This window comes from Asterias amurensis, chromosome 14 (assembly GCF_032118995.1).
Source record: "Asterias amurensis chromosome 14, ASM3211899v1".
Taxonomy (NCBI): Eukaryota; Metazoa; Echinodermata; class Asteroidea; order Forcipulatida; family Asteriidae; genus Asterias; species Asterias amurensis.
The window spans coordinates 15,262,614-15,277,414 of NC_092661.1; the positions used below are offsets into that span (position 1 = coordinate 15,262,614).

General features: G+C 35.3%; 1 protein-coding gene across 3 annotated transcripts in view; it reads left to right on the forward strand.

Moving 5' to 3' along the window:
- The window catches only part of LOC139947338 (uncharacterized), a 46,651-nt gene extending 32,094 nt beyond the window's left edge, over positions 1 to 14,557 (forward strand). For all 3 annotated transcript variants that reach the window (XM_071945234.1, XM_071945235.1, XM_071945236.1), the window contains 4 exons: positions 32 to 189; positions 2,332 to 2,459; positions 3,887 to 3,970; positions 4,375 to 14,557. In XM_071945234.1, coding sequence (XP_071801335.1) covers positions 32 to 189; positions 2,332 to 2,459; positions 3,887 to 3,970; positions 4,375 to 4,440 — 436 coding nt within the window. In that variant the 3' untranslated portion in view covers positions 4,441 to 14,557. The remainder of the gene's footprint in view (positions 1 to 31; positions 190 to 2,331; positions 2,460 to 3,886; positions 3,971 to 4,374) is intronic.
- Positions 14,558 to 14,801: the final 244 nt, after the last annotated feature.

A 14,801-nucleotide genomic window follows, 5' to 3' on the forward strand; every position in this document is an offset into this window, starting at 1 on the left:
GGTAATAACTTTACCGCCGTTTATTTTCCAGGGTTACAATGCAATTTGAGAGTACTATCAATCAGTACTTATGCGGCACTGCTAAGCTGGTCAAGCCTGTGTTTCCTCTTCAATGCTTCCGTATCCGTGAGAGTACTGAACACCACATCTACCTCAACCACGACACCAGGCAGCACGCTCACAACCAAGGTATGTCAGACCAAGGTACACTTCATTCCCCTACAACTAAGTTTGCTATTTCATCTCTTAGTTAAAGGCAGTGGACACTATTGGTAATTACTCAAAATAATTATTAGCATAAAACCTTACTTGGTGATGAGTATTGGGGAGGGGTTGACAGTATAAAACATTGTGAGAAACGGCTCCCTCTGCAGTGACATCGTTGTCGAGAAAGAAGTAATTTTCCACAAACTTGATTTCGAGACCTCAGATTTAGAATTTGAGGTCTCGAAATGAAGCATCTAAAAGCACACAACTTCGTGTGACAAGGGTGCTTTTTTCTTTCGTTATTATCTCGCAACTTCAACGACCCATTGAGCTCAAATTTTCACAGGTTTGTTATTTTATGCATATGTTGAGATACATGTACACCAGCTGTGAAGGCTGGTCTTTGATAATTACCAATAGTGTCCACTGCCTTTAAAGGCACTTACAACTTTTGGTAAGTATTCTCACTTGGTGTATCCCAGTTGGCAGATGTCTGTCCTGGACGACAGTGTCAAGTTTAGATGCATCCATCATCCATCAAGGATGTGAAAGTTAAGACGCAATTGGTCATCAAAGTTGTAAGAGAATGATGAAAGAAATAACCTCCATAATTTTTCTATTTCATATATTAGTTATAAAGACACTGGACACCTTTGGTAATTGTCAAAGACCAGGGCCCAATTTCATAGAGCTCCTAAGCACACAAATTTGCTTGGCATGAAATTTCTTCCTTGGTTAAAACAGGATTACCAACCAAATTTCCACGTGATTTTCAGGATAAGCAAACAACAGCTTATTACCAGTAACAAGCAATATGCAACAAATAGAAATTTTGTTGGTAACCCTATTTTTATCCAAAAAGAAATTTCATGCTAAGCAAATTTTCGTGCTTAGCAGCTCTATGAAATTGGGCCCTGTTTTCTCACTTGGTGATCCCAATTGGCAGACGTCTGTCACGGATGACAATGTCAAGTCTAGATGCATCCATCAAGGACATCTTCCTCTCATGAAATAACAAATCTGTGGCCATTTAGACTCGATTGTTCATCAAAGTTGCAAGAGAATAATGAAAGAAAAAACCTCCCTTTTGGCACAAACTTGAGTGCTTTCAGATGCATAATAAAAGGCTTCAGGCCTGAAGTCTTTTAATATTTGAGTGAGAAGTTATGTTACTTCAGAGGGAGCCGTTTCTCACAATGTTTCATACTACCAACGGCTCTCAATTGCTTGTTACTAAGTAAGTTTTTATGCTAACAACTATTTTGAGTACTTACCAATACTGTCTAGGGCCTTTAAAGCCATTGGACACTTTCGGTAAACAGTATTGTCCAAGGCCCACACTTTGTGTATCACAACTTATATATAAAATAACAAACTTGTGAAAATTTAGGCTCAATCGGTCATCGGAGTCGGGAGAAAATAGCGGGAAAACCCACCCTTGTTTCCGCACGTTTCGCTGTGTCATGAGCTGTTAAAGCCATTGGACCCTGTCGGTAAACAGTGTTGTCCAAGGCCCACACTTTGTGTACCACAACTTCTATATCAAATAACAAACCTGTGAAAATTTAGGCTCAATCGGTCATCGGAGTTGGGAGAAAACAACGGAAAAACCCACCCTTGTTTTCGCGCGTTTCGCCGTGTCATGACATGTGTTTGAAATAAATCCGTAATTCTCGTTAACGAGAATTTATATTGTTTTGCTGTTTTCTCAAAAAGTAAAGCATTTCATGGAATAACATTTCAAGAGAAGTCTTTCACTATTGCCTTCTGTAAACCCTGTAAGTTATTTGTAAATCTGTGAACTTTTATTTTTTTTCATGAACCGAAAGGGTCCAATGGCTTTAATCCGTAAATCTCCATATCGAGAATTGATAATTGTTTTAAAGCTTTCTCAAAAAGTAAAGCATTTCATGGAATACTATTTCAAGAGAAGTCTTTCACTGCTACCTTCTGTAAACCCTGTAAGTTACTTGTAAATCTGTGATTTATTTTGTTTTCTTACGGAAATGGCTCTAAGGGGGTTTTGCTCTGTTAATGAGCGCTTCACAACATGTATCTGCTGGCTGCACTGTTGGTACTTTTAATTCTATTCCTGCTGTTAATGTATGAACTTTTTGTTTCCAGGTTGTGGGAGCGTGCTATTTATCGGCCATGCCCATTTGGGTTTAAACGGCCTCTCGTGTCGACTGACCGGACATAGCTTTGTCTACAAGGTGATGTTGAATGGTCATGACCTACCCCAACTATCTCAGGTGAGTCTGGACAGACAAGAAATTTTAGTACACGACAGAACAGAACTTTTTTTTTTTTTTTTGTACAGTGGGATGGGTTGTTTTAACTATGGGGTGGTTTTCAGGGGACATTCTTTGTGGCAGGACGGCTTTGTAGAGGTGCTGGTCACTTGTTTCTATTTGCCGGTTTTAAGCTATTTTGATTCGTTGTTTCTTTATGTATTGTCTTGTATATTTATATTTTTATGCCAGTGTAAAGTCTAATCAAACTAAACTAAACTAAAACTTGAACTGAAAGATTAAGTAGATTTTTGCATTGGTGATTATAATTTGATTTTACTCTCTCTTTTAAGTATTCTGGCAGGCACAATACTGCACAGGTCTTATGGGAAAAGTGACATGTTGTGTCATAATTTCCACATAAATCCAAGAATTGTGAAAGTTAAAGCTGGACAAGTGTTGAGATGTGCCCCCTTTCATCATATCAAAAGCTGATAGACAGTGCAATCTCCATAAAATATAAGATTTTATGATTTTTCTATTGGGCCGTGTACAAATTTTGCCTGCAGGAAGTCCAGGCTCTGTGGCTCTTTTGTAAACATGTGATGTCACATCGTTTAATTTCAGCAGTGTATTCTCAGTACTTTCCCAGTATTCTGTGAAATGAAATCCACCGGCAAATCACTTGTGTTGTGTACGTATGTACATGTAAAAGAACCCAGTGCACTTGTTGAAAAGAGAACGGGTTCCCCCGGTGTTCCTGGCTGTGGTTGCTGTACACGTATGTGCCGTAGCACCTTGTAACCCTTAAAAGGTGCTAAATAATTGGGTTTCAGAATTCATCAATTCAATAAACCTATCTTTCTGAAAGTTTGTATATATACTCAGCGCCTTGAGTACCTTGTTTGGTAGACTTCGATATAATTATCACTTGGGTGGAATAAACCTTGTGTTTAATCAATGTTCTTTTTTCCAGGTGAAAGTTTTAAGTGCAGTTTTTAATTCTAGAGAATTTTCTTTCAGTGCTTCAATCTCACTAAGGCAGTATCTGAATTGGCTTGTTGCTAAGGACGTCTGATGAAGCAAAAATCTAGCTGTAGCCCTAGCTGTAGTTGCCATTTTGGACATGGCCTAAGAAGTTTATTTTGATTTAACTTTATCTTTATTTGCTTTTTGGTACATATATCTATTGAGTATTATCTAATTTTCTATTTATAAAGTTTCCAATTTTGTTTTTTTAGTTTTCAGACAGTATGTACTTTATATCTTAAAACTTTCAGGGATAACACATGTGTATTTATACTTTATTTTGTTTCAGAATAATCTTAATTGTAATTTTTTATTTGATTTTTCTTTTTTTTCCCCCAATAAACCTCACTTAAATAGAATGAATTTATTTGGAAATAAATGACCCTCACTTTTTACACCCTGTCTCAATTGAATTTCAGGGTTCAAATTTTCTACTTTCGTTTCTACCGCGGAATGGCCGTAATGTGTTAACGGTGAAAACACTCTGTGACCCATACTCAAAGGTAGGTGTTGATTGTTGTGCCTTTAAATGGTAATTGTCAAAGACCACTTTTCTCACTTGATAATCTCCCAAAATATGCATAAAATAACAAATCTGTGACCCAATTGGTCATCGAAGTTGCAAGAGAACAATGAAAGAAAAAACACTCTTGTTGCACAAATTCGTGTGCTTTCAGATGCCTCATAAATAAATGTAGCTTAAGTTTTATTATTTGAGTGGGAACTTACCTCTTTCTCAAAAACTATGTTACTTCAGAGGGAACCGTTTTTCACAATGTTTTATACTATCAACAGCTGTCCATTGCTCGCTACCAAGTAAGGTTTTTTTTGCTCACAATTATTTTGAGTAATTACCAATAGTGTCCAGTGCCGTTAAGACCGTGCCATTATTCTTGACTCCTTACAGCTGCTGCTGCTTGTGGGTGCTTACTCGCTGCAAATAACATCCGATGGACCTCAGATTGGATTCTAAGGAGGGGGGGGGGGTTTCTTCAGATGACACCCATCAAGAGAGTTCTTCTCAAGAAATCATCCCAAGGGCAAAACCTTAAATGTTCTGTAGATGACTGAAATGTATTATATGTGAACATAAGCAGATTATGTAGTAGTTTATTAGCCTTTGAATGGATAGAGAGAGAGAGAGTCCTTGTATAGTATTTTAGTGTACAGTACAAGACTGGTAGCGTAGGGGTATACTTTTATTTTCTAGCATGCGTTGTTGGCGTATACAGAGTTAGGTCAATGAGTAGAACTATGATTTTTAGTTTAACCCTTAAGAGACCACGCATTTCTGTTGAATTATCGTCATGTGCCAAGAGATGTTGAATTCTTACTGAGTTTTTATCTTTCTCTTTTTGCTAGTTTAAAAGAAAATATTTGAACTTTAGAAGATGTTAAATTTGCATCGGAGATAAAGAATGTTCGTTTTGGTTGTACCTACATATGTACTCCAATGTCGGTTAGCACTGTGCACTCAGTGCTTTCCTGAGTTCTGTGAAAAAGGAACAGGCATATATACTTTGTTTGTTTTTGGACATTTTATAAAGTATGTGTACTTGGGAAAGATTGTACATTGTCAAGTCAGGAGATGACTGTTACTTTAATCTTGTTGGTTGTGGAGAATTTAGGTCAAATCTTGCGGCCTTTAGCAGCTGCTATGGTCACTTTGGGCACAAGCCAATAGCATTCGCTTGGATCTCTGAAGGGTTTATAGGCAATTGTGGGTTTTTTATTTTGAATTCTGTTTGTTTTGGGATTTTTTCCCAGGAGTCAGCTTTTAAAAATGGTAATTATTTATTTGTATATTTGTTGATTTACTTTCTGAGTTGTTGTAACTGTGTTGTATTGAATGAACAGTTCTCTTGGGTTTGCGTTTTTCGGTGTTTATTATTTATCTGATATTATGTTACATTAGTTTTTTTACAAGGATTTTTCATATCGTGCTTCGGAGTATCTTTTCAGTAGTTTCTTTCATCTATTTCTTTTTTGACCCAAATATTTTGTACTGCAGATAGAAATGCAAAATATGACCATTTGTTTTTTCCCCTACTGAATCACATTCTTTTCCTTCCAAATTTAGGTTTCCTTCCTTTTTCCATCGGGATGATTATCTTTTCACAAAAGTTTTCCCAAATTTTGGGACTTGAGCTCGGTTCATACTTCCTGTTATTGCTTCATGCGAAGCGAATTTGATGTCACACCTCTGTTCGCTGCGAATGCTTCGTAGTAGGAGAAGAGCACAGGGCAGCTGTTATGAGTGGTTCGTTGCAAATAATAATAATAATATTTTGGGTTTATATCGCGCTTTTTCACTCCCGAACGGTTGTCTCAAAGCGCTTCAAATTATTACCCCTGGTCACTGGGCCTTAATTCACTCCTTAAACCATCTCAGCTTCCTTGGGAATAGACAGCCTCGTGCAACAAATGCGCTATTTGTTCTAGTATGAAACATCAAATTTGTGACATCGAAATTCGCTTCAGGTTCAAAGGAAGTATCAACCGAGCTTTTAAGGTATTAAACGGGATTGGTAGAGATGATAAAGTATTAGCAGTTTAATAGTGTACATGTTTTACGTGAACAATCGTATATACTTGAAATAACAAACCTGTGAAAATTTGAACTGTAACCCTTGTGAGAGGCAGGGGAAAAAAAAGTGAGAAACCATGAACAATTTTCAGCATGTAAACAGAATTGTCCTTAATTTTTCTTGTAACAACCCAAATCAGCAACACATTTTCTTTAAATATTTTTTTATATACAGTTTTTCGAATACGACTTCATTTCAGAGAGAAGTATTTCACAGAAAAATTTGTTCTAGTGTGAAGCATCATAATCAGTAAGCTTTCAGACTAAAATTAAATACTGTTTTTCATCTTTACCAATCCTGTATTATACCATTCACTTTGGTCTCGGTTCTCTATTTTTTTTATGAATAAATATATCAGAGTACGTGATCATCAGATAAGATTTGATGGTATTTGATGATCAATTATTCAGACTTACAAAATCAGGTCATGTATACTACGCATATCAATATAGAAACAAAAAAGTGAAATATTTGTCATTTTTTACTGCCGTACGTGAGGATGGGACCAACAGAAGATAGCCCTATGCAAACATATTATGTCTATAAAACAAATATATTAACAATTTGAAAATCACATTCAAACTTTAAACAAAACTAATCATCTTTTAAGAAAAAAGAAAATAGTTGACATACTTAATGATCATGTCAAAATTTAAAGATTGAAATATTTTTATATCGATCACAACTTAAATGCATTTACCAGGGCATGTACTGTGAGCAAGGATTTCGAGACTCCATTCCAGTCTGGTTAATTGTTGAATATTTCCAAAAAGTTGTTTAAAAAAAAAAAAAGAGCTGGTCATGACAACCCATTGTGGAAAAGCTCCATTAAAGAGCTTGGGTACTTTTTATAGGACACAGATTTACATTAAACTTACGTGATTTGAAGATAATGATAGTAGAAAGCTTCCCTTAAAACATTACTTGCTTAGGTGCTGTAGTTTTTGAGAAACGAGTAAAACATTGTCAAATGTCACGAAAATAATTTTTGTCTCGGGAGATAAAAATTATTTTAGCATGTACATGTAAGTACTGGTATTTATGCCACTCTCCTGAAAACATTGCTTTTTCAGACTTTTCTCCAAAACTTGACGACTAATGAAGCTGAAACTTCAATGTTAATTATATTACAAACATCGTCATTCACAGTGTCATGACCAAAAACTTGATGTCCAAAAGGTATCAAAGCCCTTTAATTAAGGAGTTTCTAGTATTGGCCTCAGAAAGTATAAATCCTTTTTAGTGTGTTGATATTGAATTACTTGGGTTATTAAACTTCAAGGAAAAAGTTGCCGCACCCATTAGAGGAACACGTCGCCTTGGATCGGTCGAGTTGGTCTTTAAAAAGCGTTTGTAACCGTTTGTTATAAAATGCTTATGGTTAGAAAGATGTTTAAAAAGTAGAATACAATGATCCACACACATTTGCCTTGATATTTTGTGGTTTTCCTTTTACTTTGCGAACTAACACGGTAGGCCATTTATGGGAGTCAACAATTTGACTCCCATAAATGGTCGACCGTGTTTGTGGACGAGGTAAAAGGAAAACCACGCAATTTCGAGTGATAACGTACTTATGTGGATCATTATATTCTACTTGTTTTAACAAGTAGAATTTTAAAATATCTTTCTGATCATATGCATTTTATAACGAACGGTTACGAACGCTTTTCAAAGACCAACTCGACCGATCCAAGGCAACGTGTTCCTCTAATGGATGACCAGTTTAACTTGCATGGGACATTCATTGCTAATCATTATTTAGGAAACAACTACATTGCTGCCGTAATATATAACATTTTTTATTTATGATAATCAAATTTGACATGAAACATTCATACGTTCACTATGAGGCTTTTTACACTTTATCAACCATCGTAATGAAAGTGACCTCAATCTGCATATATCATGCATATTCATGAGTGTTAAATTGTTTATTCCCATCAGGTCAGGTCACAGTATCATGCTGCAGAATTTTTGCAATTTTATAGTTTTTTTATTGATCTTATAGTGGGCGTTTGTACAATTTTTGAGTTCATTTCTAGTAAAATTTGTGTTTGTCCATTAATGAAATAAAAAGAAATGCTCCAAAGGTTAGTTTTACAGGGTGCTTAATGTTATAAAGATTTTGTTTTTTTAATGAAGGCCAATATCATTTACATAGCTGCAAAGAATCAACAGAAAAACTGTGCTTAGCGGGAACGAGTAATGGTCCAATGATGACTGCATCGTTACTGCTTAGATTCATGCTCATTTCGCTTAGCATATTTGGATATTTAACAGCTGTTTGATATTGAAACCTTCAAAGGTGTTTCCACATTCCTTGTGAGTGTTGAGGTTTGCGCTGGGGATTGCTCTCTGCACCCTGGTCTGTGAGACTCTGTTTAACCACATGTAGGGTCGGTGTTCTGAAGAAATAAAATGTCTATGCTTCGTACAGTATTATTTTTCAGAGCTTTTTGGAGCTTCTCCTTTGAAAATATCGTTGGCACAAACTGGAACCCTGACTTGCAGAGGCAAGACAAAGAATGTAAAAAGACCTTGTGCAGGATGACAATACTTTGAGTTCATCTTTGGAAGATTCCTTTGTTGTACCTCAATGTTGCAACAAAGCAGTTATACAAAACAGAGCTCCAACATAACAGGACTTTTTTATGGTCTTATGATGAGAATGTTCTCATTGATTTTGCAATGAGAGGAAATATGAGAAGGCACTCACCGTGGATACACCTTTGGAACTCTTTTGAAAAAAAAAATCTTTAGATTAATGACAACAAAAAATGCTGCAGTTTTGTGGTCTATAAAGAAAATGGTCTTGTCCGTTTTTGTACTGAGTACAGCCAACAGTAAACTTACTACACAAATTTATACCAATCTGTCAATGCAAGTTTTAAAAGTGTATTTCGTGTACTTTCTTGAAACACTGAACCAAAATTGAAATTTGTGTTCCTTCTTAAAAGAAACTAAAATATTTAGAGGATTTTTCCCTTTCTATGTTGGAGTTGGTATTTTTCTATTTTATCCCCGAATGCTCTTTTACTTTTGTAACAGTAACAATAATTAGTTACCAGATGATTAAATAAAAAAAGATGTTGCCTTGGTGTTCAGTATTACTTTAGAATGTTAATTCCTTGTGATTTTGGTGTTAGGTTAACTAAGGCAGTGTTATCTTGTGATAGGTAGTAGGCTTTGGAAATGTTGGGAATAAAAGGCAATTGATTTGCATCTGCGGCCATCACTGAAGGGTAATAGAAATGGTAATGGTGTTGTTACATGTATGTGCGTCAAGTGCAACTATCAACCATTGTTGAACAGTTGCTATGGTGGGTGGACTTATAGTGCTCCCATCTGTGGATATTTCCCTAATCAACGCCATCTTTATGGGCAACTTAGGCTTTCAGCTGCATCAAGGGTTCTTACCTTTTCTAATCTGCATCATACCCGGCAGTTCGCAGTTTTTGTGTGCAAAATGCATAGTTCTGCATTAATAAAAAGGAGATATCACTGCCTTTGGGAAGTGGGAACTTTCTATTTCAGATGGGTAATATCTTAGTTGTCAATGTTGACATACATGTCCTGCCATAGAGTTGGCATGCAACTTTTCAGCTGATCGGCTGATTTTTTCTTTTTCTTTTCAAAACAGTGCCATAGAAAACTGAAAAACACTGTACAAAAGCTAGCTGTGATTGGCCATTTCCTCTTTTTTTGGCAAATAGAAAGTTGCATGTCGGTTAAAGAGTTGAGTTTGGAGCCTGTTTATCGCAGCGCTTATGTTGCAAGTGATACTGCTTAAAAAATCTCTTTCTGTATATTATTGTGTATAGTTGTAACTTGTTGTAAGTGAGGGATTTAAAAAGGTTAATGGTGTCTGAATTGACGGCTATGGTTGTGGCTATGGCTAATCAATGATGAGATCTCAATATCAGTGAAGCCAGTAGCCAAGAGCCAGAGTCGCTAAATTTAGAAATGCTAGGGGCATTTCTCAAACCTTGGCTTGGGCGTGGACTATGGCTCCCAATGGCGTCTGGTGTTCGTACCACCACCACCGTGCAAGTGCAAAACGTGCTGTAAATGTAGAGGTCTGAAGAATGGGTTAAATTTCGCTGTGTTTCCACTTTGTACGCAGCGCGAGGAGCCCGGGCCGGTTTGAGAAAGGCCCCTATTCTTTTAAGTTGCTTGATGCGGATGCGGATTTAGTTTATGTGTTGGCATTTGTAAAGATGAAGAATGGATGCCGGGTTGGAACCCATCCTTGTAAAACTCTTTGTGAGAAGCTGCTTAGCACAACAAAAAGCTTAACAGATCGATTTGCGAAGTGGTCACAAACACATTAACAACTCTGTTTCTACTAAGCAAATTGTTTGCGCTTAGCAAATCAGGAAAGGAAGGGGGAAAGTTGTGGAACAAGAGTGTACATAATCATGGAGGGGTCGTTACTGTAACCTTTGTAGAATGTATTGAACAGAATCATAATATTGTGAAAAGAATGTGAAAATGTGGATTGTAAAAAAAAAAGGAAGACAAAAAAGCTATAGAGAGTCATTGAAGCAATTGGATATATTATATAGAAAGAGATAATCTATCTGTACACAGAATGTCAAATGTGTTTAATGAGTAGAATGGGTAGACGGTGTATTTAGATCAAGAATTAGCTTGGATTTCATACATATTGAATAGAGAAAGAAAGTTGTCAATTTTTTGGTTTTGTTTGTATTTTTTTCCTCTCGGTTATGACAGTATGTATTATCATCAGTGGCACTCCCGTTTGATTTTGGTTGATATTTTTTTTTTGCATACAGTCGACATATTATTTGGTTTGCGGTTACACCATGTGTGTACACGTATTTACCTTGCCAGGTAGATTATGTTCTTTGGAGAACTTGTCTTGCTTTATATATCTACTACTAGGAACAATGTTATATGAGGACAGCAAAACAAAGAAACACACATTCATGACAGTAGGAAATGAGATTTTGGGTTAAGAACTTTCCCTTTATTAAAGCAGAACCTCTTTATAACGGTACTTCTACATTTTTTCAATAAACATGTAGGACATCTATTGAGCATCTAGGATCGCAGCAGTAAATGAAAAGGAGCAAATCTAGAAGTTTGGTTGTGGCAAGAGAGAAAATAATGTCAAATTTCATTTTTGTTTTACTTTTTTGGGGGGGGAGTGCCACTGATTGTATGATGGAGTATAGATTGAGAATGTCTGGCTTAATTATGTCACTTTTCTAAAGTTTTTTGATCGCTTGCTGACTATTAAGAGCCATTGAGTTAAGGACGCTGGTTTGTTACTCTCTTTGTTGTAATGTTTGCTTTGCAAAGTACATTTTATGCTAGCATTGTTACTCGCTCTCGTGTACATAGCTCCAATTGTGGGTACTCTTTTGTTTTTCAAACCAAAGTAATTTACCAAAAATTATGTGTTTGTGAAGCTTGTCTTTGACAAATTGTTTGTGTTCTTGAGGTAAAGTATTGCTTTTAGGAACACCTATCGTAATTGCTGATGTTATGGTTGACCATCAGACCATCAACAAGGAAACATACATACATACATCCATACATACAACAAAATATTTGTAAAGCGCCTTTACATCAAGATCAAAGCGCTGAAAAGAGCAAAACCAATGGAACTATTACTACAACATCTGATATAAATGAGTTTTGAGAGATTTTTTTAACAATGTCAAAGAGTTTCAATTTCTGATGCGCACTGTGAGGTTGTTCCATATCCGGGGAGCAACAAAGGAGAAAGTCAAGTTGTTATATTTATTGATTTCAAAGGATAAAAAACACGATACAAGATATACAAACTGTTCCATATGAAATTTTAAATAAGGGTTGAACAAAGCACACTGTTAAAAACTTGAAACTAGAAAAACAATCTTATTTAAAAAAAAAAATTATTGTCACTCCCAAAAATCTAAATTGAAATAATTTCAAAAATGTTAGATACATGTAGCTGTGTTGAGTGCCACACTAATCTGGAGGTCTCAGGTTCAAATCCGCCTCTAGTGAATTTTTCTTTGTTCAACACCAAAGTGTAAAGAATTTATATTACATGAAATTGAACTAGAAAATACTTGAAATATATATAGTGAAACAAAAGTACAGGAAAAAACCCAACTCACCTCCCGAGTGGTTTAGTTAAAAACAAAGACTTAACAACTATCTGGTTGCTTTCCAACCACTGCCCGACAAAATGGATAAAACAAACAAACAAACAAACAAACAAACAAACAAATAAACAAACAAACAAAGATATTACAAACAACAAACAGCAGCTAGAAACCTACGAACGAACAAAAGTGTAGTTATTTTGATCATAACCCTACAGTATACACCTGATAGAGCATACTGTAGTTTTACAACCAGCACATTTTGGCCGAGCAAGTTTTGTGAGGAAGGTATACTTCTACCACCATGTCGGCTACTAAATTTCCAAAATATATTGCGCATATCATTGCTTTAAATTTACTTTGCGTCTAATACAGAGATGTACCCATGGTTTATAGGCTATGCTCATGTGTTCAACGTCAAAAGTGTCATACTGAATTGTGCAAGTTTAACTTAAGTGTTAATTGGCTTAAATGAAAAGCGCTGTTACTTCCTTTGTTATCAGTATGTAAGGTTTCAAAGCGGTGTAACACACTGATTTTTTGTTGATAGTAAAAGAAATGCTATCTTGTTCCCTGGGAAAATGTTGTTTTCACTAAACCTGTTGGCTGTTGCCCGCAACAGGCAAACTTAAAGGAAGTTCTGATGAAGAAGAAAAAAAGATTTTCCCTTGGAACAAGATTACAACCAATTTCTTTCACGATTAGTGAAAGATGATTTCAAATAGATGAAAATGCTTTGGTCATTTAATTGATTAGATCGGGAGTGGAGATCTCATTTATTTTGCAGCCATTCAACTTTAGAGATAGGCTCTGAGGTTAACCTAAGTTTTTTATGATGCACACATTTTTCAATTGTGAGATTGAGAACGAAATTAAAAGTCCCTAACCTCAAAAAATTTCAGTTTTCCTGACACTCTTCCAGAGTGAAATTTGAAAGATGGCATCATCAGACATAAAACCAAAACAAATTGGTCCCTTTGTTCCAACACATAATTGGTTCATGTAAACATCAGAATCGTTGTCGTTTTCCGATTTCACAGCATCAAATTTCAGGAATGAATGGAAAACTATCAAAGACTTTTAAGTCTTTTAACGTACTGATCATATTGTTTTATTTTTGGATTTTGAAAAAAATTTATTGGTATCAAACAATTTTCAACATCGTAATGTGAAAAACCTTTCATTTGGTCACATTTTCAAAATTTTAAAAATGAGTGCATTACAAAAACTTAATTTGACCTTTTAGACACTATGTGCATTTTGTCTGTTCAGGGCCCAATTTCATAGAGCTGCTTAAGCACAAAATTTTGCTTAAGCAAAAAATTCATTGCTTAGTAAAATCAGATTACTGGCCAAGACTCCACTCAATTGTTATGCTAAAGTAAACAACGGCTAAATACCAGTCACAAGCGATGTATATGGCATGAAATTTGGGCCAGTAACATGTGTAAAATAAGCAAGCTATTTTCGTGCTTAAGCAAATCTTTTGCTTAAGCAGCTCTATGAAATTGGCCCAGGTCATTAGTGCAATTTCTATCAATAACATTTCGAAACTCCTGGTAAATCAAGTTTATTGATGAAATTCGAGGTCAAACATTATTATTTGTTGATTTTTCATTTAATGAACTTTTGATTTAATGATCTTTTGATCATTATAGTACTGAGCCGACAATTTGTAATTTTGTACACCTCTGGCATAGAACCCTATTAGTTATAGTTTGTGTAAAACACTTTGAAATAGTTATCTGTAGTGTTTATAAGACATGTACTTCCATTTTTGGAAATAACCTAATAGGCAAACCATCATATTATATCTGATGGGGAAAACTCTATATATAGAAATTTCATAGGAAAACCAGGTATAAGAAAAATTTATAAATCTGCCCTTGATAAAATTAAAAGGGCACGACTGACTGAAAAGTTGTAACTAAGGAAAGTTTTGAAAAGGATGAGAAATGTTGAAACAGTTGACATTATTCAATTATTTGCAATTTACTGCCATTGAAATGTGTTTGAATTTCCTGTTTGGATCCGAAGCCCGACATTTGATGTCCCAAGCTGAGGTTATCAATTTATAAGTTTAATAATTAAAACCCTTAAGTATAAAAACTGTGTTTTGCAAAAGAGAAAAATGATTTAAGGAGTAGCTTGGAGTTTAAAGTCCTAAAAGGGGACATGTTTTTTTTTTCCTGAGCAAAATGTTTAACAACAATTGCGTTAATTAATGGAAGTATTTTTTGTATGCGTAAAATGTGATAGAAATCTAAGGAAGTCCAGGTATTTTTAAATTAAGGTCAAGGTGAAATTGTTGATCCAATTTTTTTTTCATTTAACTTTTTCAGGAAATTAAATTTCTGTCTGCTGTGTTGTATGAAAATAATATCTGGCGTCGTTTTTGTGATTTTTTGAAAAAGCAAGGAGTTGACACAAAACTCTACATTATTACACTGTGATTTATTCCCACCTTGGGGTTGACCTCACTTTTTTTCAATTCAGTTTGTTACAAATCAATCACGATACATGATACTGATAAATGAAAAAAGACCAAAAATAATTCACCAATGATACAATTTCTTAGTTAAAAACAACAGACACATAGTTAAATTTAAAATCACATCTGGTAA